The sequence below is a fragment of the Chrysemys picta genome, chromosome 5, assembly GCF_011386835.1.
Source record: "Chrysemys picta bellii isolate R12L10 chromosome 5, ASM1138683v2, whole genome shotgun sequence".
NCBI lineage: Eukaryota > Metazoa > Chordata > Testudines > Emydidae > Chrysemys > Chrysemys picta.
The window spans coordinates 105,218,252-105,242,559 of record NC_088795.1 but is presented as its reverse complement, the minus strand read 5'-3'; the positions used below and the strand labels follow the sequence as shown (position 1 = coordinate 105,242,559).

Below are 24,308 nucleotides of genomic sequence, written 5' to 3'. Positions count from 1 at the left end.
GAATGGGAATCTGGAATCCTGTGTTACCTTTCTAATGATGACGTTGAATTGCTATGTAATCTGGGACGGGTCACCTGAGCTTTTTGTGCCTCGATTAATCCAGTTATAAAAGGTATATAAAATATTTTCTTACCTCCCAAGGCATTGTGAGGATTAATTAAATAAGAACAATTTCATGCTACTTTTGAGGTCAGTAGAAGTTTTGCCATTCAAGATTAGGCCCTTAATATATGCTAAGCTCTCAGACATTATTCTTCTAAAAATATGGAGTGCTTTTACATTTCAGAGTTCAATAATGTGAATCTAAAGCTACAACACAATAAATTCAGCTCTGCCTTTTTCCAAATAATAAATGCTGATTTGTCATTTATTAGGAAGAAGGGAAATGGCACAGCATGGCTGAAAAAATGGTAACCATTTCAGTTTTGTCTTACTTATCAGAAACCTGGTAAAACCCACCTCCGTTGTTGATTCATGTACTGAGTTCAATCCTATTGAATCTCCAACAAAGAGTTTGTATTAGACCATGCCAGAAAGTGATTAAAATAGCAACTGTAGTGTACATAGGATATATGTTTAGGGTGGGATTTTCAAAGAATGCTCAGCATTGGCCTAACTCTGATTTTCAACATCCTTTTGAAAATACCATCCTTAAGTACCAGTACCATGCAGCAGATATACAGATGGCCATCTATGTCCGCTGATAACCACAGTCTGATTTGTGCAAGTGTGAATTCAGGCAGCAGGTGGGGAGGTTCTGGACATCTGTATTATCTCTCTTGCCTGTGCTTCTGTCCCTCAGGGTATGTCTACACTATGGGATTTTTCCGAATTTACAGAATTCGATTTTTGGCAACCGATTGTATAAAGTCGAATGCATGCGGCCACACTAAGCACATTAATTCGGCGGTGTGCGTCCATGTACCGAGGCTAGCGTCGACTTCCGGAGCGTTGCACTGTGCGTAGCTATCCCATAGCTCCCGCAGTCTCCCCTGCCCATTGGAATTCTGGGTTGAGATCCCAATGCCTGATGGGGCAAAAAACATTGTCATTGGTGGTTCTGGGTACAGCCTCACCCCTCCCTCTGTGAAAGCAATGGCAGACAACTGTTTCGCACCTTTTTTCCTGTGAACTGTGCAGATGCCATACCATGCCAAGCATGGAGCCTGCTCAGCTCAAGACAGCATTCATGAACATTGTAAACACCTTGCGCATTATCGTGCAGTTTATGTTGAACCAAGACCTGAAAAACCAGGCGAGGAGGAGGCGGCGACGGCAGCGTGGCGACGAGAGTGATGAGGACATGGACGCAGAATTCTCTCAAACCGTGGGCCCCAGCGCTTTGGAGATCATGCCGTTAATGGGGCAGGTTATAGCCATGGAACGCCAATTCTGGGCCCGGGAAACAAGCACAGACTGGTGGGACCGCATAGTGTTGCAGGTCTAGGATGATTCCCAGCAACTGCGAAACTTTCACATGCGTAAGGGCACTTTCATGGAACTTTGTGACTTGCTTTCCACTGCCCTGAAGCACCAGAATACCAAGATGAGAGCAGCCCTCACAGTTGAGGAGTGGCGATAGCCCTGTGGAAGCTTGCAGCGCCAGACAGCTACCAGTCAGTCAGGAATCAATTTGGAGTGGGCAAATCTACTGTTGGGGCTGCTGTGATACAAGTAGCCAAAGCAATCACTGAGCTGCTGCTACCAAAGGTAGTGACTGCGGGAAATGTGCAGGTCATAGTGGATGGCTTTACTGCAGTGGGATTCCCTAACTGTGGTAGAGCAATAGATGGAACCCATATCCCTATCTTGGCACCAGAGCACCAGGGCAGCCAGTATATAAACTGCAAGGGGTACTTTTCAATGGTGCTGCAAGCACTGGTGGATCACAAGGGATGTTTCACCAACATCAATGTGGGATGGCCAGGAAGGGTTCATGATGCTCACATCTTCAGGAACACTAATCTGTTTAAACGGCTGCAGCAAGGGATTTACTTCCCAGACCAGAAAATAACCATTGGGGAGGTTGAAATGCCTATAGTTATCCTTGGGGACCCAGCCTACCCCTTAATGCCATGGCTCATGAAGCCATACACAGGCAGCCTGGACAGTAGTCAGGAGCTGTTCAACTACAGGCCGAGCAAGTGTAGAATGGTGGTAGAATGTGCATTTGGACATTTAAAGGGTCGCTGGGGCACATTACTGACTCGCTCAGACCTCAGCCAAACCAATATTCCCATTGTTATTTCTGCTTGCTGTGTGCTCCACAATCTCTGTGAGAGTAAGAGGGAGACCTTTATGGTGGGGTGGGAAGCTTTGGCTACTTGTATCACAGCAGGCTGAGGCAAATCGCCTGGCCACTGATTACGCGCAGCCAGACACCAGGGTGATCAGAAGAGCACACCAGGAAGCGCTGCACATCAGAGAAGCTTTGAAAACCAGTTTCATGACCGGCCAGGCTATGGTGTGAAAGTTCTGTTTGTTTCTCCTTGAGGAAAACCCACCGTCTTGATTGACTCATTCTCTGTAAGCAACCCACCCTCCCTCTTTGATCACAGCTTGCTTTCAAAGGAAATTAAGTCACTATCATTTAAAAATCATATATTCTTTATTAATTGATTATAAAAAGAGGGAGAGAACTGACAAGGTAGACCGGGTGGGGTTTGGGAGGAGGATAGGAGGGAAGGAAAAGGCCACTTCAGAAGTTCAAATTAATGACAGCCTTTTGCTTGGGCTGTCCACTGGGTGGAGTGGGAGGGTGCACAGAGCCTCCTCCCGCCCCCGCGTTCTTACATGTCTGGGTGAGGAGGCTATGGATTATGGTGAGGGGGGAGGGCGGTTATACAGGGGCTGCAGCGGCACTCTGTGATCCTGCTGCCATTCCTGAAGCTCCACCAGACGCCGGAGCATGTCCGTTTGCTCACGCAGCTGCCCCAGCATTGCATCCTGCCTCCTCTGATCCTCCTGCCACCACCTTTCATCTCGAGCATCCTTCTCTCTTCATGTTCATCCCTCCTGTCCTCATGTTGGTCCCTCCTGTCCTTACGTTCACTGGCAACTTTCCTGTACTGGGATACTGTGTCCTTCCACTCATTCAGATGAGCTCTTTCATTGCGGGTCGATTCCATGATTTCAGAGAACATTTCATCTCGCAAGCGTTTTTTTTTGCTGCCTTATTTGAGATAGCCTTCAGGACGGAGGAGGGAGGCTTGAAAACTTTGCAACTGCAAGAGGGAAAAAAAGGGAGAGAAATATTTTAAAAGATACATTTTACAGAATAATGCTTATACTCTTTCACGGTGAACAACACTATTCACATTACATAGCATGTGATTTCGGTACAAGGTTGCATTTTGCATCTTAATATTGAGTGCCTGCGGCTTTGGTGTTAGAGATCACAGATGCAGGTCCGGGCAACAGAATTCGGTTTGCTTGCGGCCATGGTAAGCCATTGTCTTTCGGCTTCTGCAACCTTCCTAAAAGCAGCGCCCTCCTTTCCCACATACCAAGCAAAGCCCGTTGAGTGCTGCGGTTTTTCTGTTAACGTGCAGCAGCAGAAACCAAATTAACCCCCCCTCCTCCAATTCTCTGGGATGATCGCTTTATCTCTCCCCCCACCGCGTGGCTGGTATCAGGGAAGATCCCTTCAGAAACCAAACTAATCCCCCTCCCCCATCCAATTCTCTGGGATGATCGCTTTACCCCTCCCCCCACCGCGTCGCTGGTATCAGGGAGGATCCCTGCTAGACAAACACGAAAAGCTCAGCGCCAATGGGCCCCGCCCCCCACCGCTTGGCTAACTGCAGGGAAGGATTTCTTTTCGGCCACAGGCAGACATCCCAGTAGGAATGGCCACCTCTGTCCCCTTAATTAAATCCCATATTTCAACCAGGTTACCATGAATGGTATCACTCTCCTGAGGATAACACAGCAAGATAAAGAACGGATATTGCTTGAATGCCAGCAAACACCGGGACCATACGCTGCCAGGCTTTGTCATGCAATGATACCAGATTACTTGCTACTAGCATGACATGGTCAAGTGTCCTACCATGGAGGACGGAATAAGGCTGCCCTGCTCAGAAACCTTCTGCAAAGGCTTTTGGAGTACCTCCAGGAGAGCTTCATGGAGATGTTCCTGGAGGATTTCCGCTCCATCCCCAGACACATTAACAGACTTTTCCAGTAGCTGTACTGGCCACAAATGCATCCCAAGTCCTCAGGGCAAATTAATCATTAAAAATGCTTGCTTTTAAACCATGTTTTATATTTACAAAGGTACACTCACCAGAGGTCCCTTCCATGGCTTCATGGTCTGAGATACCGCCTTGGGAGGGTTGGGAGGGTACTTCAGTCAGGCTGAGAAAAAGATCCTGGCAGTTGGGGAGAATGGAGTGCTGTGTGCTCTCCGCAAGCTCCTCCTCCTCATCCTCCTCCTCATCTTCCCTGTCCGCAGAATCCTCAGGCATGGCTGAGAGTACTCCCTCCTCGGAATCCACGGTCAGAGGTGGGGTAGTTGTGGCGGCCTCCCCTAGAATTGCATCCAGCTCAGTTAGAAGCGGCATGTCTGCGGCTCTGCCCCGGATCTTCCATTTGTTTCTTTGGTTTTCTGGTAGGCTTGTCTGAGCTCCTTTCACGCGGCACTGATATGAGTCCCTGTTGTGGCCTCTCTCCATCATGCCCTTGGAGATTTTTTCAAATGTTTTGGCATTTTGTCTTTTGGAACATAGTTCTGCTAGCACGGAATCCTCTCCTCATATAGTGATCAGATCCAGTACCTCCTGTACGGTCCATGCTGGTGCTCTTTTTCAATTCTCAGACTGCATGGTTACCTGTGCTGATGATCTCTGCGTGGTCACCTGTGCTCTCCATGCTGGGCAAACAAGAAATGAAATTCAAAAGTTCACGGAGCTTTTCCTGTCTACCTGGCCAGTGCATCCGAGTTCAGATTGCTGTCCAGAGTGGTCACAATGGTGCACTGTGGGATAGCTCCTGGAGGCCAATATTGTTGAATTGTGGCCACACTAACCCTAATTCGAAATGGCAATGTCGACTTCGGCGCTACTCCCCTCGTTGGGGAGGAGTACAGAAATTGATTTTAAGAGCCCTTTATGTCTAAATACATGGCTTCGTTGTGTGGACAAGAGCAGGGTTAATTCGATTTAACGCTGCTAAATTTGACCTAAACTCGTAGTGTAGACCAGGCCTCAGAGTCTGTACAGCTGCCATGGCGGTTTCCTAGCATGGCATATCCAGGCAAGAAATGGCAATTGGAATTCTATTCCCAGGCAGAGACATCAGTGGCTGGCACCTGATACTGAATTCCCCACTCACTGCATGTATTTTTTTTTTTTGTATATCAGCAGACTTTTTAATGTGCATGTACCTAAAAACTCAGTGTATGCTTTCAAAATTTCATTGCACCTTGTATTACTGCATTCTATTTTAGGCTTGAGAAGAGAGTCAAACTTATTCCAAATTTTAGGCTATCAGAAAAATGCATTTAATAATGATGGTTTTTTTAAAAAGAAAAACAACACGAAAATTAATTTATCAGTGGATCTTTCATAAGAAATCTTTTTATATTCAATTTTAAAATGCATTAAATTCTGTTGAAGAAATTTGGAATTGGTATAACTGGGAGGCTGCCAATCTGCTTTCCCTCATCTATTATCTTATTCAAATTAGTATTGTGATATCAGATACCTGCAATAGCATAAGTAGCTCTAGCCCTTCCGTAAACTACTCTAAATGGGGGGGGGGGGGGGAGGGGAAATGTTGTCCATATGGTAACCTGGAGGAGCAATCTTGAATTATTTCTAGGCTAAGATCGATTATATAGCTGAGATTTACCTATAGCCTCAGTCATGAATTGTTTTAATATAAGAATAATATCTGTTTAAATCCACATTGTCTGAAGCCATCTGTTGGCTTCATAAATCCAAAACTGCAGTTCTTGAGCTAGGCCAACTTCCCAAGTGTACACCTTGACCTATTTGGAGTTTAGAACATTTGAAACTTGTAATCATGAGGCAACGGTTTGGAGAATTATGGGTTAGAATAGGAGGTGATATGGATTAAGGCCTGATCCAAACCTCATTAAGTAAATAGAATGGCTCCCCATTGATTTCTGTGTGCTTTGGATCAGTCTAATAAAGTCTTAGACTGGTAAACTAATTAGTAATGTAGCTGACACTATGTAAATATTAGATTGGGACATATCTATAAAAAGGGTAACCACTGTTCTACTTATTTTCGGGAATGATGCTACAGACCCATTCTTTCATGTTTTGACATTAAACTATTAGGAGACAAACACAGTATATTCTGCATTTTTGACTGAATTTCAGGTTTTCACTAATTAAAAATTCAGCTAGTTTCTAGGAGACCTAAATGAAAAGTGTAATCATATTAAAAGGAAAATTCATTTAAATCTTTGGAGAGGTCAAATCAATGTCTGAAACCATCAGCATGATAATAAAATACCAAACCTGCTGCTGTCCCTGAGCGAGCCATGAGGAGTAATATGCCTTAGGGTACTCATAATTTTGAATCTACTTTGTGGCTATTGATATGCTACTATATTATGCTGTCAAGGGACTACTGTAGCTGCTGAAAAGGGAATGTACTTTTTGTTGCAACAAAAAAAAGCAAGTTACTCAGTAGATCTAATGACAGGAATGCAGATCTTCTAATAGCTTATTGCCAGGGTCAACTGTTGGGTCCTCTGTAACACAGAATTCCAATCAGGCTGTGTGCAGTCTTCTTTATTACAAAGAGAGGATGACATTGCTTGTCAAAAATTGCTATCTGCCAGCATGTTGAATGTACTTTTCTATAGCTGTATTAAAAAGTAATGACAATAGTCATGAAAATATTGTGCTATAAAAGACATAAAACCTCCTCATATTACATTTCTTCTTTGTAGGCTGCTAGCAGTTGAAAACAACATGAAGAAGTGAAATGATTTAAACTCTTTTGTTAATGTCAGTAGATTTCCCAAAGATATCTCTATATCTCACTTAAAATGGTTGATTTGACTATTTTTATTATTGTATAACAATTGCATTACTTTTCTTAGAGCAATATATTTGATTTGGATAATATAATGGACTTCCAGAGGACTTTCAGAAACACCATTATTTTTTGCTCATTTTGTATTAAATAAGTACTAGCCTGTATGTGGGGTTAATGTATGCATACCATTTGGAACTTACTTAGTGTCATTATGTAATTCACAGATGTTTTATTATTCATAGTACTGTGCATTCATAGCTTTCTGTTCACTGTTGTGCAAAAGCTAATGAGGGAGAGTCTGTGTAAGTCTTTTGCTGGTCTTTTACCCTGGTCAAACTCTTATTCAGTTAATTTAAGCTGCAAACAGTGGGATATGGTAAACTTTACTGGATATTTCACTGTTTGACAGATGGAGTAGAAAGAAAATAAATATACATATTTTGATAATTTTGATATTTATGTTTCATAGTTCTAAATTACACTTTCGTAGGATAAAAAGCCAAGAGCCAGACTTTCCACTGAATTCCAGCTTGTGTAGTAATTTGCCCCTTTGTGAAGTGGGTGTAAAACACCATCGGATCAAAATGGTAATTTTTTTACAGCCACTTTGCACAGGTTGAAATGACGGTAGTAGAAAACCAAGCTCCAAGAATTAGAACTTAACCAAGGTATAGTGAGAGTTCCTTATATGTCCTATTTTTGGTTTTGCATTAAGACAGATGAGAGAAATTTTCTGGATCCAGTTTACTGAGACTGCAACAGATCAGTACTGGAGCATAATTCTGGAAGAAAGAGAAAAATAATGTTTGAGGCTGTAAATCGATTTATCATTTTCTATTAATATAAGAAATCTGGGGTCTTAGTAATGCTGTAATTCCACAGAGAGAATCATAAGGAGCAAAGCTAGAGTGATTTGTGAATGTCACCAGAATACAGATGGAATTGCATATATATGTAGATAGATAGATAGATAGATAGATACAAACTGAAGCTATTAACACAAGATGATTAAAACTCTTGCCCTCTTCATATTTTGCTTTCTTGCCTTTCTGTCTCTTCTCTTCCCCCCCCCCACCCCAATTTCATTCTTCACCCTGTATGTTTCTGGTTCAACCTGTCACCTCACCACCGCTCTGACTTTGTCTTTTGGATTTTGGAATCATGCACATTCCAATATTTAATATTTATTACTTTCTTATCTGTTGCCACTTTCTTATATACTATTTTATACCACTTTGTTATTATGGCACCAAGTACTATATAATAGTAAGGATATTAAAAATGTGTATTATAAACTTCAGCAACCAACACGTTAGAGATTTTGTGTTTGCTACAGATCCTGGCTAGTGAGTTCAGTGAATCACAGTTCAGTCTTTGGTCCCCCTTTTGCTCCAGGGGGGAAGTAACTTGCACCGGATCTTTGCCTAGTGGAGATTAATTCTTTCTATATATTTGGCCATCTGTGCTGGCTCATGTCTTGGGGACTCCTGGATTGAAGTCTCTGTCCACTCACCATCTCTGACCTGCAACGGAGGATGAGTCAGAGTCCCATAGAGGCTGCAATCCTATGTCAGGCTGAGACCTTTGATGAAGTAGCCCATGCAGGGGAGCGTCTCGTACCCCTTAATTAATCTGGTTCAAACGTGAACAAAAGATGGCCATAACAGTCTTTTAAATATAATACCTTTTCCACAGGAGTTTGTTGAAATATGTTTTTCAGTTAATCACGTTCATATTGCCATTATGTTAATTGATATGTTGTTTTAGTAACTGTGCAAATCACTTTCAATTTAATCTTAATCTTTTTTTGAAATACTTGTGGGAGAGTGACAGAAAGCGTAGGAAAGACTGACACTACTATGAATTCTGTCACATTTCTGGAAACTGAGATACCCATCATATTGAAGAGGAGGAAGGGTTAGCAGCCTATAGACCAGGTAGGGGTGAAGCCTTCCAGTTCTGATGGGTTCACAGGAAAAGGAGCCCCTGGTTCCAGGGAGGAGCTTTTCTGCCACTCAGGACTCCTCATAACACCAGCTGGAGCTGTGTTTTCATTGACAGCTCCCCATCAATTGCACAGAAGCAGCTGTAGTGTGGACCCAGAAGAAGTTAACACTTATGACAAGCAACATTAATCTCTGGGTTGCTCAGAAATCAGCTCCTCCCCCCTTTCCTCAAAATTTCCTAGAACACCAAATTCATGGAGCTTCAGCAGGGTCCCAAACACTAGGGAATGATACCCCTTCTGAGGCCACAAAGAGCTCTGCCAGAGTGTGGTTCCCTCTGCTCACAGAATAGCGACTTCTTTCTAACGATGTTTTGTGCATTTATATAGATATAAAATCACAAGTGCTGAGTGAGTCAAAATCCATAGTGAGCCGAGGGAATCACAATTTGGTCTTTAGTTCCCCCTTTGCTCCTGGCCTTTGTCTGGTGCAGATTAATTTCCCCTCTGTACTCGGTCATCTGTGCTCCCTGGTATGCTGAGGTTTACTACAGTGAAGTCTTGCCCACTTGACACACACAAATATGTGTGCTCAAACATGTACTCGAGGCCAGATTAGTATCTCAGAATGGAACCAGAGTACCAAAGAACAAGTGGGTGGGGCACCAGGGGCCATAGCCTGTGTGGGGTATAAGACTTTTTCATGTATGGCCCTTGCTCGCCATGAATCCCAGGGGATCTGGAGGGTGTAGGGGCAGACTTTCTAGCCTTTACTACAGGAACTCAAACTCTGCCCTCCCAATGGAATGCTCCAGGGTAGTCTCTTCATGGTAATCCTCAAGGATATTTCTTCATAAAGACTTCCCCACGGGGGTCTATTAAGCAGGGGATCATTATTTAGCCCATGCTTGTTATTATTTGTTTTGGGTGACAGGAGATTTGGGTTGTTTGTTGCTTTTTTTTTTTTTTTTTTTCATTTATGTAACAAAGATTCACTGTAAAGGAATTTTAGGTTTTGGAGGGGCCCGTGTCAAGGTAAGCAATGTCAGCTACCTTTCCATCTGTCTTATGTAGTATAGTCAGTGATATTTTGGGTGACATCATTGCTCGAGGATTGTGTGTTTGGTGGGTTCAGATACATGTGTACAGGATCCTATATGACTGCACAAATGGCCTCACTAAAGTAATTACTTACAAAAGTTGTCCTAATCCATTGGCTGCATTTTGCCTGACAGAGGTTGAGGTGGTAGGTAAGTCATAAATACATATTAGTGGATATGGAACCACGAAATCCTAATTTTCTAGTAAGAAAATGCCCTTGTCCAAATTAGATTGTGGCCTTTCTATGTATAACAAGGTGGGAGTGCAATTAAATATCCTATACAAGCTCTCATTACAAATCTTCTTCTAAAAATAGTAAAACCACCATATGCTATCAGTCAAGCTTCACATGAATTCATTATTGGCTAAATATGTCAAGTTACCTTTGTGCTTACAAATCATCATTCATTTCATGGTGGCAATTTATGAAAAATTTTACATCAGTAATATATTCAATTAAGAGAACTCCTTGAAAGAAATTCTCCATGTGTATTAATATACTGCCAACCACAGAACAGCCTTGATTATCCAAATGTCATGGGGACTTTGAATGAGTTTGGATAATCAAGCTTTTGCATAGTCAAGGGTATTTCCAGTGTAATGAATAGCTATGGGGGCCATGCCCCACTTTTGGTAACAGGGAGATTGGGTATAATTGCAATTTTGCTATGTATAACATATAGTTTAGATGCACAGGAGGTCACACTGTCTTGTGTATGAGAAATGGAGGCTGGTGTTTAACAGTCCTACATCTAGATTTAAGGAGCAATGCATCATATTTGTTTGATTTTTATTACAAATTGAGATTAGAAAATGAGACCAAGAGATTGCTGGGGAAAAGGCATTTTCCCTTAACGGGCCCCTGCACTTTCCCAGCTGTCAGTCCACTCTGGTTCTCTTGTTAGGGGGAAACTGGTTGACACTCTGTTACTGTTACTCAGCCAGAAATGCACCATCCTATCCCCAGGCAAGAACATCAGAAGAGGCTTGTCCATGATGACCACACTGCCATCTACAGCATTGGTGGTGCAATTATATATTAGGCCTCTAATTCTGTGCTCATGCAAGCAGCAGATTCAGGATTTGGCCCCAAATGAATACAAATAAGAAACAGGACAGTAAGATAGACTCTATACAGTGTCCACAAGATAAATACTTAAAGCAAAATAGCTTTGACGTGGCTTTCTGTAAAATACAAATTTAAAAGCAGCAATCTGTCTTTCTCCAGCTCCTTCTTTAACAGACTGCGGGTCAGAACCTTGTTCTTGCTTCTTAATTAATTTATTGTCTCCTATTGTAGAGGATTAATGTGTGACAACTATCTTTCATTTTGGGTTCTTTCTTTCCCCTCATGTAGAGAGCATCCAGAGGCAGGAACGTAAGAGAAAGAACAGGTGGAGGTATGGGAAAGATGGCATGGAACTTGAGACAGGGCTGCTCACTCTCAAATTGGAAAAGGAAGTACGAAATAAAAAGTAGAAGTAAAGAATAGGCTGAAAGTTCTGTGGAACGGGGCATTTCAGGCATTACACAAATGGAGTCAGGTAGCTAGAAATCTAAATGACATCAGTAATAGCCCAAAATAATTGTGACAATAAAACCACGGATGTTAATAGGGATTGCTTGATATTAAACTGAAAGTGAAGCCTGTAAAGTCAAGACTCCACTTACATTTAAGTTCCCAGAAGGAACTTTTTCTAGCCAAAAACAATCACTACAAGATGCAAACTACTTAGAAGCTAAGCTTCCTAGCACAAAAGATCTTTTGAAATTTTTGTTTTACACCTCACCTAGGAAGCATGTCACTATTTTGCTTCTGTGTAACACCATCTCTAATATGTGTTAAATTAAAAATATAGGATAATAGAGGCCCTGGAAGGAAGACAAAACTATAATTCACTTGAGCTCTGCTGATGACATAAGCTATAAGAGTATCACTCTGTTGTGTTTCTGAAATCACTGGAGTCACCTATTGTAGTTTTAAAACATTAACAGCTGCTGATGGTGCTTGAATGGAATAATTACTGGGTGCTGACATTTAAGTATCATATTTATTTAGTTATTACAAGGGAATGTCATCAGTTTTAAGAATGTTTATTGTTTTGTTTCCCCAGAAGAGTCAATGTGATAATCTACTATATATATATATATATTAGACTATATAGTATATAGTAGTATATATATATATATATTAGAATAGAGTATATATATATATATGGTAGAATGCTCCCTCCCCAACCAAAAATGCAATTCTGAAAACCTGCTGAAGTTTGAATTGTGTTCCTCTATATCAGGAGTCAGCAACCTTTCAGAAGTAGTGTGCCGACTCTTCATTTATTCACTCTAATTTAAGGTTTCGTGTGCCAGTAATACATTTTAACGTTTTTAGAAGGTCTCTTTCTATAAGTCTATAATATATAACTAAACTATTTTTGTATGTAAAGTATATAAGATTTTTAAAATGTGTAAGAAGCTTCATTTAAAATTAAATTAAAATGCAGAGCTCCCTGGACCGGTGGCCAGGACCCGGGCAGTGTGAGTGCCACTGAAAATCAGCTCGCATGCCGCCTTTGGCATGCGTGCCATAGGTTGCCTACCCCTGCTCTGTATCTTACTTATAATACAGGTCATTCTCTTAGTAATAATGTGGATTATTGCCCTGTGAAATAGCATGGAATGTCCTCCCTAAGCATGTTTGCCAAGCCACCTCCCTCTCCTTATTTAAGTCTCTTCTGTAAGGTCAGTCATGCCACAGCACTTCTGGGAAGTGAGTTTCAACACCTCCAGATGACTGAGATACAGTGTGATCGTCTTGTCCTTCATCCACTTTTAAAAATAAAAATCTTTTCCTGACCCTCACTTCTTGTCATAATTTATGGCCAAATGCACTGCCACTATAAATGAGCTCCATAGAATTCACTTGTTTACGTCAGCAGAGAATTTGGCCCTTCATTGTTAAAGACCTTTTGGGCATGGGATGTGTCTGTTTCCTTCTTTGAAGTGCCTAGCACACTTTTAGGTGTTCAGATGATAGTAATAGCTGTATAATTTGAGTTGTGGCTGATTTTTTTCTGTTGAACATTGCCTGGTGCGGTACTGGATGAGAAAAATTGAAGCCAAGGGCTTACAACTCTGGAGACAGTGTTTGGCTAAAATCAGAGATGTGATAGGCATATACCCTGTTTCCCCGAAAATAAGACATCCTCCGAAAATAAGGCCTACTTACAGTTTTGCCTCTCGTTGTAATATAAGGCATCCCCCCGATAATAAGACCTCCCCGATAATAAGGCAAAAAAATGTGTACCGTATTCTTTTCATTGAAAAATAAGACATCCCCTGAAAATAAGACCTAGCGCATCTTTGGGAGCAAAAATTAATATAAGACACTGTCTTATTTTCAGGGAACAGGGTATTTTTATTACTATGGTATTTAAGTTTATCACAGGGGTAATTATAGTAATGGATTTAGTGATTTATAGTTTTGCTTTGGGACACGCACATGCCCTCTTTTGCTTTTTATTTCTTTTGGGATCCATACTAGAGCTGGTCTGGATTTGTTGTCAAAACACTTTCTCATTGGAAAATGCCAGTTTGTCAAAACCAGAATGGAATTTCCAGTCCAAATGAGATAGAAACTCTTTCCCAGAAGAGCCAATATCTCTTGGTTATGACAATCACTTGATGTAGGAGATAGAATCCAAGTCCGTACTCTGGACTTGACTCTCAGATTCCCACATCCCAGGTGAGTGCCCCAACCACTCTACTATAGAGCCAGTTTCATGTTGTCTCTCGGTCTCTTCTGTTAGAGCTGTTCCACCTTGTATAAATAATTAAATATTCATTGGGCCAGGAAAAGAGAATGACTCTTCTGCCCAATGGGCACTTATTAGGGATATAGGAAATTCAGGGTCAAGTCTGAATCAAGAAGGCCAGGAATTTGCCTCTTAGGTGAATGCCTTAAACACCAGGCTATTGGCTATTCTGGGATGGTTCTCGATGAAAAATTTGGAAAGTTCTCAGTTTGATTCCAATGCAGAACAAAAACAAATCTTGAATTTTTTTGCAAAACAGAATTCTTGTTTTTGGGCCAGCCCTGTCCACACAACTCCCGCAGCAGTTCTGAAGAGATTCTATCACAGCTCCCCATTACATAGTGAATGAAAGCGGGGGAGATGGTGTCCCTTCAGCATGTCCCATGAGGGAGGCCAGCGGTAACAGACTAAGAGGAACTTGTTCCCCATGCAAGTTAGGTCTAGGAAGGGAAATGTAGGAAAACCACTGGAGGACTCACAAATGTTGATATCACCTTTCTTTTGTCAATATTGGCCATACTTCAGATGTATTTTTTTCACCCCCAAAATTTGCTGTGACAAAGTAACTGCCCTAAGTATTATGAATCATTTACATTTTGAGACTCAAAGGAATTAATATTTGTAGTTTAGTTTAAAAAATTGATGTACCCTTTAAAAGAAATGGTAAATAGAACATCCTCACAGTTCTTATGATGAACATTCCTTGTTCACTACCTACATGACAGCTCTGGCAATGTTATAAATCTTTGTAACCTTCTCATCCCAATTTAGCTATACTTGTGAGGATATTTGTTAAGGGCATCTTAAGCATAATAGAAAACAACAATGCTAAGCAATAAAACAAATATGACAAGTACCAGTTTTTAACTACATGGATTTGGAAAGGATTTATACTGTATATCAAAGGGCACCCTTTCTGTGCCTGTTTGCTGTTCAAGACAGTCACCTCTGACATCCTTAGGATGCCAGAATTGCTCAGCTTTGTTTCAGAGCTTGTAGGTCCTAGAAATGTACCCAGCACTACTCTGGAATAGTTACAAAATGCAGAAGTTTAGCCATGTTGATATCTATAAGTGCTCAAAATGTTTGGCAGTTGAACCAGTGCAGGAATCTAGTGATACAGAGGTGTATCAATCTCATTCTTTTTCTTCTGGACAGCCAGGGAATGTTGTGGAGATAATATAAAGCGTCTGGAAATGGGGGGTGGACAGTGCCTTCTGTAGTTCTTTAGTGACCCCTATTATGACACATGAAAGCAGTGGTTCCTATTGTTCTGGAGAGACCCCTAGTTAGCCCCTCCCCTCATTGTTCTGATGTTAGGCTTTAAAGAAAAAGGAGATGGGGGAGGAGGTTATTTGTTTTGTTTTTGTCTTTGTTTTTAAAGAAGTATGGACAGTAAAGGGAAATGATAGTTTGAAGGGGGGGGGGGAACCTTCTGCCCCATTGAGAAAAAAAAATAAAGTTTAGTAATGGAAGCATATTATTGTGAAAATGAGGAAGTGGTTTTCTGATTTCTTAGACAGTCATTATGTGCGTATGTAAAGGGAAAAAAAATCTCATTAGCAGCTCAAGTGAAGGTGAAATGGAGCGAGCACAGACCTACTGTCTTTTCACAGTTTAGTCCACTTGCAGGTTTTGGTTTATTGCTTTGTTATTCAGGCCTTGTTTACTTTGAATTTTAAAATCCATCTATCTTAAAAAGAAAGGGTAAGAATTTAAACAGGCATTTAGAGACGCTTGGACTAGTCTCCCCTCCTGGCATGGTGAGGGGCAAAGAAGCAGAAAACTAGTTCAAAGGGCCTGTAACTCCTGGGCCAGGGGAAGCGGAGCATTTGCAGCATGCTCCCCCTAAGTCTACAGAAGCCCCTCTGTGTGAACACCTCATAATTGAGGCTCCATGTGCCTGAGGGGAAGGTACACTGCCAGGGAGCAGCCTTTCTACACAGCATGCTACCCTAGCAACCTGACAGAGTTCCAGCAGAAATCTGTGTGGGAGTCAATGCTGATCTTTGCAGCATTAACTCTTTTTAAAGAGGGGATTGTGTGCAGCTACTGTGGGGCAGCTAATGCAGCATGGCTCCCGAGTGAGATACATAGGAAAAGTACCAAATTTCACCATATCTCCTTATATGCCACACGTTTGCAAGGCCTGCGCTTCTGTTCCATCTACATAGATGCAAACCCCCTTGTCTTTGGGAAGAATGTGACAGCAGTACTACAAGTTTATATTCATTGATAGGGCCTTTGGCCTGTCAGTCATCTTTCACCTCAGTGGTATGTAGGCTCTGAATATGTGTTTTTTCACAGGTGCACAGGATATGCCCTTTGCTCATGAATTTCCCCAATTACCATGTTAGCCCCTTTCCCCTGCAATGTCCATGTTTAAGCATATTTAGATATTGGTCACTGCTTGAAAAGTTTAGTGTTTCTTATCTTGTGCATATGCGAATCTCAGTCAGGATTTCACTTGTGCTAATCAGTTATTCAGGGCCAGAGTGCAAGGGAGAGTGTACAAGGAGCCCATCCTGGTGGGTTCTGCACAAGGACTTGGCCACAGTTGCTGAGAGCAGGCTCTGTTGCTTCAGTGCATCCCAGTGGGGATGAGTAGGGGTGATGAGGAGCAGAACCAGGGCCCTAGTCCATCAATAGCCCTGTTACACTAAATGTGTAGGAGGGGAAGAAAGGAGGAAAGAGGTAGGCTGCACCATTCTAAAGGAGGGCTGGTACAGCCTGTGCAGTCTTTCAGCACACTGAGCCACTTGGGGAGGGATTCATGGCACAATTTCTGCCTGAGGTCCCCAGGGAGTAGCATAGCTCCATGCACATTACAATTTGGCCCTTTGTAGTAAATTGCTAGTTAATTAGGACATTTTTAGGAAGGACTCAAAGATAAAGATGTCTTGGAAATAAATAATGTATTGTCTCGGAACTATTTAATTATGTCAAAAACCACTCTGTGATAACTTTATTAATTAATTGAGAAAAGGCAGCTGGTATATGGCACATACAGTGTTTGTACACAATCCTGATAAAATAAATCTGCAATTCCTGATATTAATCATCAATTACATTAGTAGAATAAAGAAAACAATGGAATATGATTCTGGACTAAATCAATTTTTAGAGGAATAAGCTTCACAAATCCTAGAAGGAGAAATTGCATTCAGTTAAGATTCTGGCTTTTGTATCTATTTAGCATGGATTTGGTGGGAAGAAAAGTTGAGGACATCTCAGTGAAAGGTGTTATCTTTCCCTCTGTTGGCATGTAATGGCTGAGAATTTTATCAATGGATCCCACTCAGAACCCTTCTGAATTCTTTCCTTAGCTTTACCAAGGGCTAATTCTTAAAGGAAAATATTTGGCTACTTTCCATTTGGCTCTTGTCCCTCCGTTAAGTTTTCTAGACTGTTTCTGCATAAAATTAAGCTTGTTTACAGTTCAACACCCTTCCTCCTTCTTTCTTTGTTGTATATTGAGCAATTATCTTCCACTACATAGCAAAGGGAAACTCAACAGTGAAAAGGGCTAGCATCAGCTGAATAGGGGGCTAACATTGGGGTGCAATCAGAATTTTCAGTGGAAGAGTGTAACATTTATGGCAATTTCCTGCAATGTTTTGGGGAGATCTTACTGTATTAATTTTATGTATCATTGGGGAGCAGGTGTTGTATGTAATTCCATGGGGGAGGAATTAAGAACAGTGGGGGCGTGATTAGGCAAATTTACAGAGCTTGTAACACCTCTAGAGAGCTACCTGGAGAAAGGTGTGGAAATATTGTTTCATACTGGATTCTTCAGAGACCAACAGACAAAGAAAGGAATTTTGGTTAAATAATCTGAGTTAAAACTGACTCAGGCTCTTCTTTCTGATATAGCAAATGGACTGGACCTTCTGTTCAATGAGGGGAGGGGGCAATTCTTAGGGAAGGGTTGGAAGGACTGACAGCTTCCATAGCCTGACGTTGGAATTGAGATGACTTCTGGTAAGCTTTTCAGCATTCTTGTAGGTTCTTTTATTGATTACAATATGTTTCCTCTGGAATGCTTTCACCTTAAGAATAAAAATGCTTCCTTAGAAAGGGCTGTATGTTAACTCATAACTTTGGGCAACTACGTAGCCTCTGGAGAGAAAGCAAAGTGCAGAACCCTGGCTGTTTAGGCTGTCTGGCATGCTGGGAATATCACAGAGTAGGCAGGGAACAGTGCAGCCTGGGAAAACCCTGGTCATGAGGAGAGAGACCCTCAGTTGGTCTCTCCCAATAGCAATGATGGCTAAGGAGCCAGGTGGGTGCAATTTCCCTGAACTGTGATTGGGACCTCTCCCTCCCCTACCCATTGAAAAGCTCTCTCCCCTGCACTCCCCCCGTGCACCCAGACTTCCTCACTGTATCTGCACTGAGACCAGTGCTCTTCCCCCTGCACTCAGCTCCACACATACTCCCTTCCTGATGCTCTAACCCCATCCCTGTGCTCTTCCCCCCACATTGCCGTGCACCCAGTCTTGAGCTGTCCCCCCTGCACCTAGCCCTGCAGTCTCCTTGCCCCACCCCTAGTCTGAGCTCTTACTCAGAAGAGCACCATCTCCACCAGTGGCCAGGCAGTTCTGAGAGCAACAGACCCCATCCTCCTTCTGTGTCTTTGCTTCCTCAGGAAGCATCAAAATCCCAGATCCAATCCTCTCATGCTCCTGGGTGTTGGGGGTTCCTGGTGCTCAGGGGTGCTGGAAGGACTACAAAGTTGGGGAGAGCAGGTTCACAGGGTTGTAAGAGGGGCAATTAGACCAAATATAGACTCATAGAATCATAGGACTGGAAGGGACCTTGAGTGGTCATCTAGTCCAGTCAGCTGCACTCATGGCAGGTCTAAGTATTGTCTAGACCATCCCTGACAGGTGTTTGTCTAACCTGCTCTTAAAAATCTCCAACAATGGAGATTTCAAAGCCTCCCTTGGCAATTTATTCCAGTGCTTAACCATCTTGACAGGAAGTTTTTCCTAACGTCCAAATTAAAACACCCTTGCTGCAGTTTTATGCCCATTGCTTTTTGTCCAATCCTCAAGAGGTTAAGAAGAACAATTTTTCTTCCTCCTCTTTGTAAACTGTTGTCATGTACCTCCTCCATCTTCTCTTCTCCAGACTAAACAAACCCATTTTTTTCAATCTTCCCTCATAGGTCATGTTTTCTAGACCTTTAATCATTTTTGTTGCTCTTCTTTGGACTTTCTTTGGACTTTCTCCAATTTGTCCACATCTTTCCTGAAATGTGGCACCCAGAACTGGACACAATACTCCAGTTGAGGCCTAATCAGCGCGGAGTAGAGCAGAAAGAATTACTTCTCGTGTCTTGCTTACAATATTCCTGCTTATACATCCCAGATTGATGTTTGCTTTTTTTTTTTTTGCAACAATATTACACTGTTGATTCATATTTAGCTTGTGATCCACTATGACCCCCAAGAAATCCCTTTCCGCAGTATTCCTTCCTAGGCAGTCATTTCCCATTTTGTATGTGTGCAATTGATTGTTCCTTCCTAAATGGAGTAATTTGCATTTGTCCTTATTGAATTTCACCCTATTTACTTCAGACCATTTCTCCAGTTTGTCCCGATAATTTTGAATTTTAATGCTGTCCTCCAAAGCACTTGCAATCCCTCCCAGCTTGGTGTAATCCACAAACTTTGTAAGTGTACTCTCTATGCCATTATCTAAATCATAGATGAAGATATTGAACAGATCCAGACCAAGAATGAGTGAGTGGCATCATGATTTTGTGCACTGGGTCACAGCACATCTCAGATTTGGCCCTGCTTCTGTTATGGCAGAGGGGCAGCCAAGCCAAACTTCTAGCTATGATCAGGGACCAACTGGGGGGCAGGGCCCCCCACCTTTATTGCACCCCCAGCTAACAGTAAGGAGCACATTGTGAGGGACCTTTGCCTCGGTGTGCTGGGGTGATGGGGTACACATGACTCCTTCCTGTCTTGTGCATCTGCATAAAATCCCCATCAAATAACAGTTCTTGTGCTCCCTCTACTGTGGGTGTATAGGGCTGCTTATTCCTGGTTGGAAGAGGTTTGGGAAGAGAAGGAGTTGTTCATATTGTGAATGTCGCTTACGGTGGAATGGCTTTCTCAAAGCAGTCTTTGCAACATTTCCTAAAGAATGTCAGACTCTAGATTTGACTGATCTGCTCTGGAAGATAATTAACAGTATTATATAAACTTCTCTAGTGCTTAATATTTTCAAAGAACTGTACATGCATTAACTAATGAATCCACAAATCATCCCTGTGTTGTAGATGAGTATTATTTTTCTCATTTTACACATCGATAAATTTATTGATTTGTCCAATGTCACAACAGCTAGTTAGAGGCAGAGCCCACTGTTGGAGATCACTAGTTCTTGACATCCCATCCCTAGGACATTCAACAAGACCACCCAGTGGCCTTCATTACCAATATAGAATAATTACATAAATTAATAGAAATCCATGTAAACAACTGTCCTCACAACCAGCTGTTTATTTTCATTATTTTGGAACTTAAAATTATCCACAACATTTTCTCTCTCAAATTTAAGATATCATGGATGGTGTCCAAATGAAATTTATACTAATGAGGTATTATGAAAGGACTTTTGATTATGTGGCATTCATCAGCAATTAATTGCCATTATTATTCACCCCATTTAAAGAATCTAAAGCAGTTAACTAGTAAAAACATCACTGATGCTGCTTAAAATGGTTGATGCCCCTCACAAATAAAAGATAAAATTAAGGAATTATTCATGTCACTCCTGGAACATGCAAGATATAATTTATCTCTTTTTCCTTCCCTGCTCCCTTTAGCCATACCATATGACTAGACACATCAACTTGTCTTATGCATCTACAGTAGTATCCTGTTTTCAAAATTAATACAGCAGTTTAATATTAAAGGTATATTCTCTCTGATTTTGGAATGGATAGCCATTTTGTCATTCATGATGGGAATCATGCCCTTAATCCCATGAACATATTTTTTTCTTTGTTGTCTGAAATTAGGTCTATTTCTTTAACCAGGCATTGCCACTTTTATCTTTTGATACTCAAGGGAGTATAATGTTTTACACTCGTCTCTAGTCACTTTTTTTATACTGAGTGAATTGTTGTTTTTTTCTGTTTCCTTCAGCCAAATATCTCAAAGAAAAAAAAGTGCTCCACTTGGATATGGTAAATGATCATCTTCAAACAAATTCCATCTCCCTTCTCAACTCAGACCTTGTGTTTGCAGCTACATATTAGAACAGTGGTTTTCAACCTGTGTCTAACATTTCCAAAGGCATCCGCACCTCCATTCGACATTTTAAGAGTCCGCAAATGAAAAAAGGTTGAACACTACTGTACTAGAACTTTGGTGTTCTCTTTGACTCTGAACTTATTCTTTCCATGTTTGCTGTATCAGAAAAAACTACCTATAACCACATGTACCATTCCATTTCTCATAATATCTTCAACCTTGTCTTCATCTCCTCTCATCTGAACTACACATTCCCTTATGCCAGCCTGTATGGAATCTTGCTTCCCATCTGCTCACAAACATCAATAGTTACTGATATGTAATATCCACCTTATTCTCAGACATATCCACTGGCTCCCCATTCCAACTTCCAAACATTGTCAAGACTTCCATAGATTTAGTTCAGCCTGCTTCACAGACCTTGGCTCTCTTTATCCCCTTCCAGCTCCTCTAGAACCTACCCCTGTCCCTCCTACAATGTCATGCCGACTATGTATAGCTCTCTCTCTTGAAGCTCTGGCTGTGTGAAACTGCCTTTCTTTTTCTGGGGGGACACCAGACCTGTTTTGTCAAACTTAATAATAAAAAAATATCCTTTTGTTTATAGCAACAGTCTTTGTTTAATCCTGATCTGATGGTGTCATATTTGCAAATGAACTGGAGACTCCAAAGAGAAACTGCTGAGCTCCAGTTCATTTGCAAATTTGACACCATCAGATCAGGATTAAACAAAGAGTGTGAATGGCTATCCAACTACAGAACAGTTTCTCCTCCCTTGGTGTTCACACCTTAACTGCTAGCAGAGCACCTCACCCTCCCTGATTGAACTAACCTCGTTATCTCCATACTGATTTATACCTGCCTCTGGAGATTTCCATTACTTGCATCTGAAGAAGTGAGGTTCTTACCCACGAAAGCTTATGCTCCCAATACTTCTGTTAGTCTTAAAGGTGCCACAGGACCCTCTGTTGCTTTTTACAGATTCAGACTAACATGGCTACCCCTCTGATACCTTTTGTTTATATGTAACCTCAACAGACCCTGGTTGTCAGTGGGCAGGATCGAACCTGGGCCCTCTCGAGCTAAATGCATGACCCTCTACTGCATGAGCTAAAAACCATATCCATCTTAGTTAAGACTGTAGAGCAGACTCATTAATCTCTCTCTAAGTGGTCTTGGTGCCACTAGATGGGATAAAATACCACACCCAGGAAGTGTGCGGGTTACCTATGCCTTTCCACGTCTCACTCCCTCTTTCATAGGACTTGTTTTCTGTAATTTTACACTAAATACAGGGCAGTCTGCAATTTTATGTTATTAATTATTTTAATGCAGTTGGAGGTGCAGTTTTATGAAAGGTATACTGAAATTAAATTGCTTTGTCCCCATCTCTATATGTCTTGTATGGTGATAGGATGCACAAAAATATGTAGCAAATTTTTATTATAGCAGCGGACCCCCAAGCTGACTTCTAATATTTCCCAGGGGTGCTCAACCCTAGGCCACGCCCCCACTCCACCTCTTCCCCCAAGGCCCCACCCCCACTCCACCTCTGCCCCTCCTCTTCCCCGCCTCTTTCCGCCCCTCCCCCAAGTGTGTCCTGTCCCCTCTCCTTCCCAGCAGTTCCTGCACACTGCTGAACAGCTGTTCAGTGGCATGCAGGAGGCACTGGGAGGGAGGACTCGCGGACCCCCTGTAGTGCCCTCATGGACCCCCAGGGCGTTTGTAGACCCCAGTTTGAGAACCACTGTACTATATTACTTTTCAATCCAAAACAGATTTAGATGGGACATTTGTGTGACACCACAAATGTCATCTTTTTACAGGAAGCCCCTCCACTTTGATAGCCCCGCTACATGTATTTTTACATTTGTTCATGTCTCTCCATACCTGTTTCAGAACAGAAAACTGAAGCAGGGAAAGGAACAGAGTTCAAGATAATTTTCTGTAGCAAAGGGTACTAATACAACTTATCAGGAATATATGGTTACCAAGTTATGGTGTGGTATGCCCACAGCACTCTTAGGAAGGCAAGCCAATGGCAAAAAAATAAATAAATAGCTCGAAATGGAGTCCTGATCTGATAAATAGCTCGAAATTGTATATGTTAGTAAAGGAGTTAGTAAATAGGCTGGTGGTTTGTAATCTTTGCTGACTCTTTTACTGGGTGTAGACTTTTCACAGGGTGTGGAAGAAAAAATAGGATAGCAAATATAGATTTAGAATAATATCCTTATTGTATCTGTAGCAGGATTGTGTGGAGCACGGGACAAAAACAAAAGCCCATTAGAGAACCAGTTTGCAATTACAGTCACAGCAGCCAAGAACTAACAGAAGTTTGACAATGCATATTTGACCATCACGCGAGATTCAGAAATGTGTTTTTGGCAGATTCTTGACAGGCATTTACAGCAAACCTGTCACTTTTCCTGTAAGACTATAGCGGTGTTTATGACTCAGTATCAGAGAGACTTTCCTTGATTTCTGACATCTCTGTTCTCTTTTCTCATGCTTATTTCAGTCCAGCTCATACCATCAATGTGGCCCATCTTACATACACTGGAAAGCAGAGAAGCAAAAGACTTGTAGCAAGAGATTTGAGATTTTTCAGGCAATCTGCATTGTAATATATTGTGACCTACAGACACTACACTGTTGTGTATGTTTCAGTTAGTAGCACTCTTCTCTGTGGTTTGGAAGGTCGATTGTTTTTTTTATACCTGGACTCAGCTGCCTAATGATGAAACTGTAGTGCAGAACTATAGGTGTGTTGCCCCATGAGAAGTGTAGCAGTTCATTACATGGTGACCTGTTACACTGAGAACCCTTCTAGTTTATCCCGGTTTAGGTGGAAGCCAAGGGTCCCATGTCACTTTTCAAGAAGATTTATGATTAATCCTGTGCCTTAACAGTATTCCCTCTCTTAAAAGACATGCTTGTCCCGGGGCTAGCTATTGTTGAGCACCCATTTATTGAGTGTCATATATAATTTTTCCCTCCATTGTCACAGGCAGCTAATCCATTGCTTTTCACTGTCATTTAGGATATTTTGAGTGTTAAGAGGCTATTTAAAACAATTTTGTATTGTACTTTGTATTCTACTTTTCAATTGTTACCAGCTTGTTTGGATTGGGACAGGGGAAGGTGGACTAAAGG

The 24,308-nt window shown here is 41.7% G+C and overlaps 1 protein-coding gene across 19 annotated transcripts in view; it reads left to right on the top strand.

Moving 5' to 3' along the window:
- Positions 1 to 24,308, top strand: part of PCDH7 (protocadherin 7) — a 398,059-nt gene that overhangs the window by 76,258 nt on the left and 297,493 nt on the right. The window contains exon 2 of one of the 19 annotated variants that reach the window (XM_042855409.2): positions 21,045 to 22,684. The exons of the other annotated variants lie outside the window; for them this stretch is intronic. Coding sequence (XP_042711343.2) covers positions 21,045 to 21,089 — 45 coding nt within the window. The 3' untranslated portion in view covers positions 21,090 to 22,684. Of the gene's footprint in view, positions 1 to 21,044; positions 22,685 to 24,308 lie in introns of those variants that run through there. 19 annotated transcript variants of the gene reach the window in all.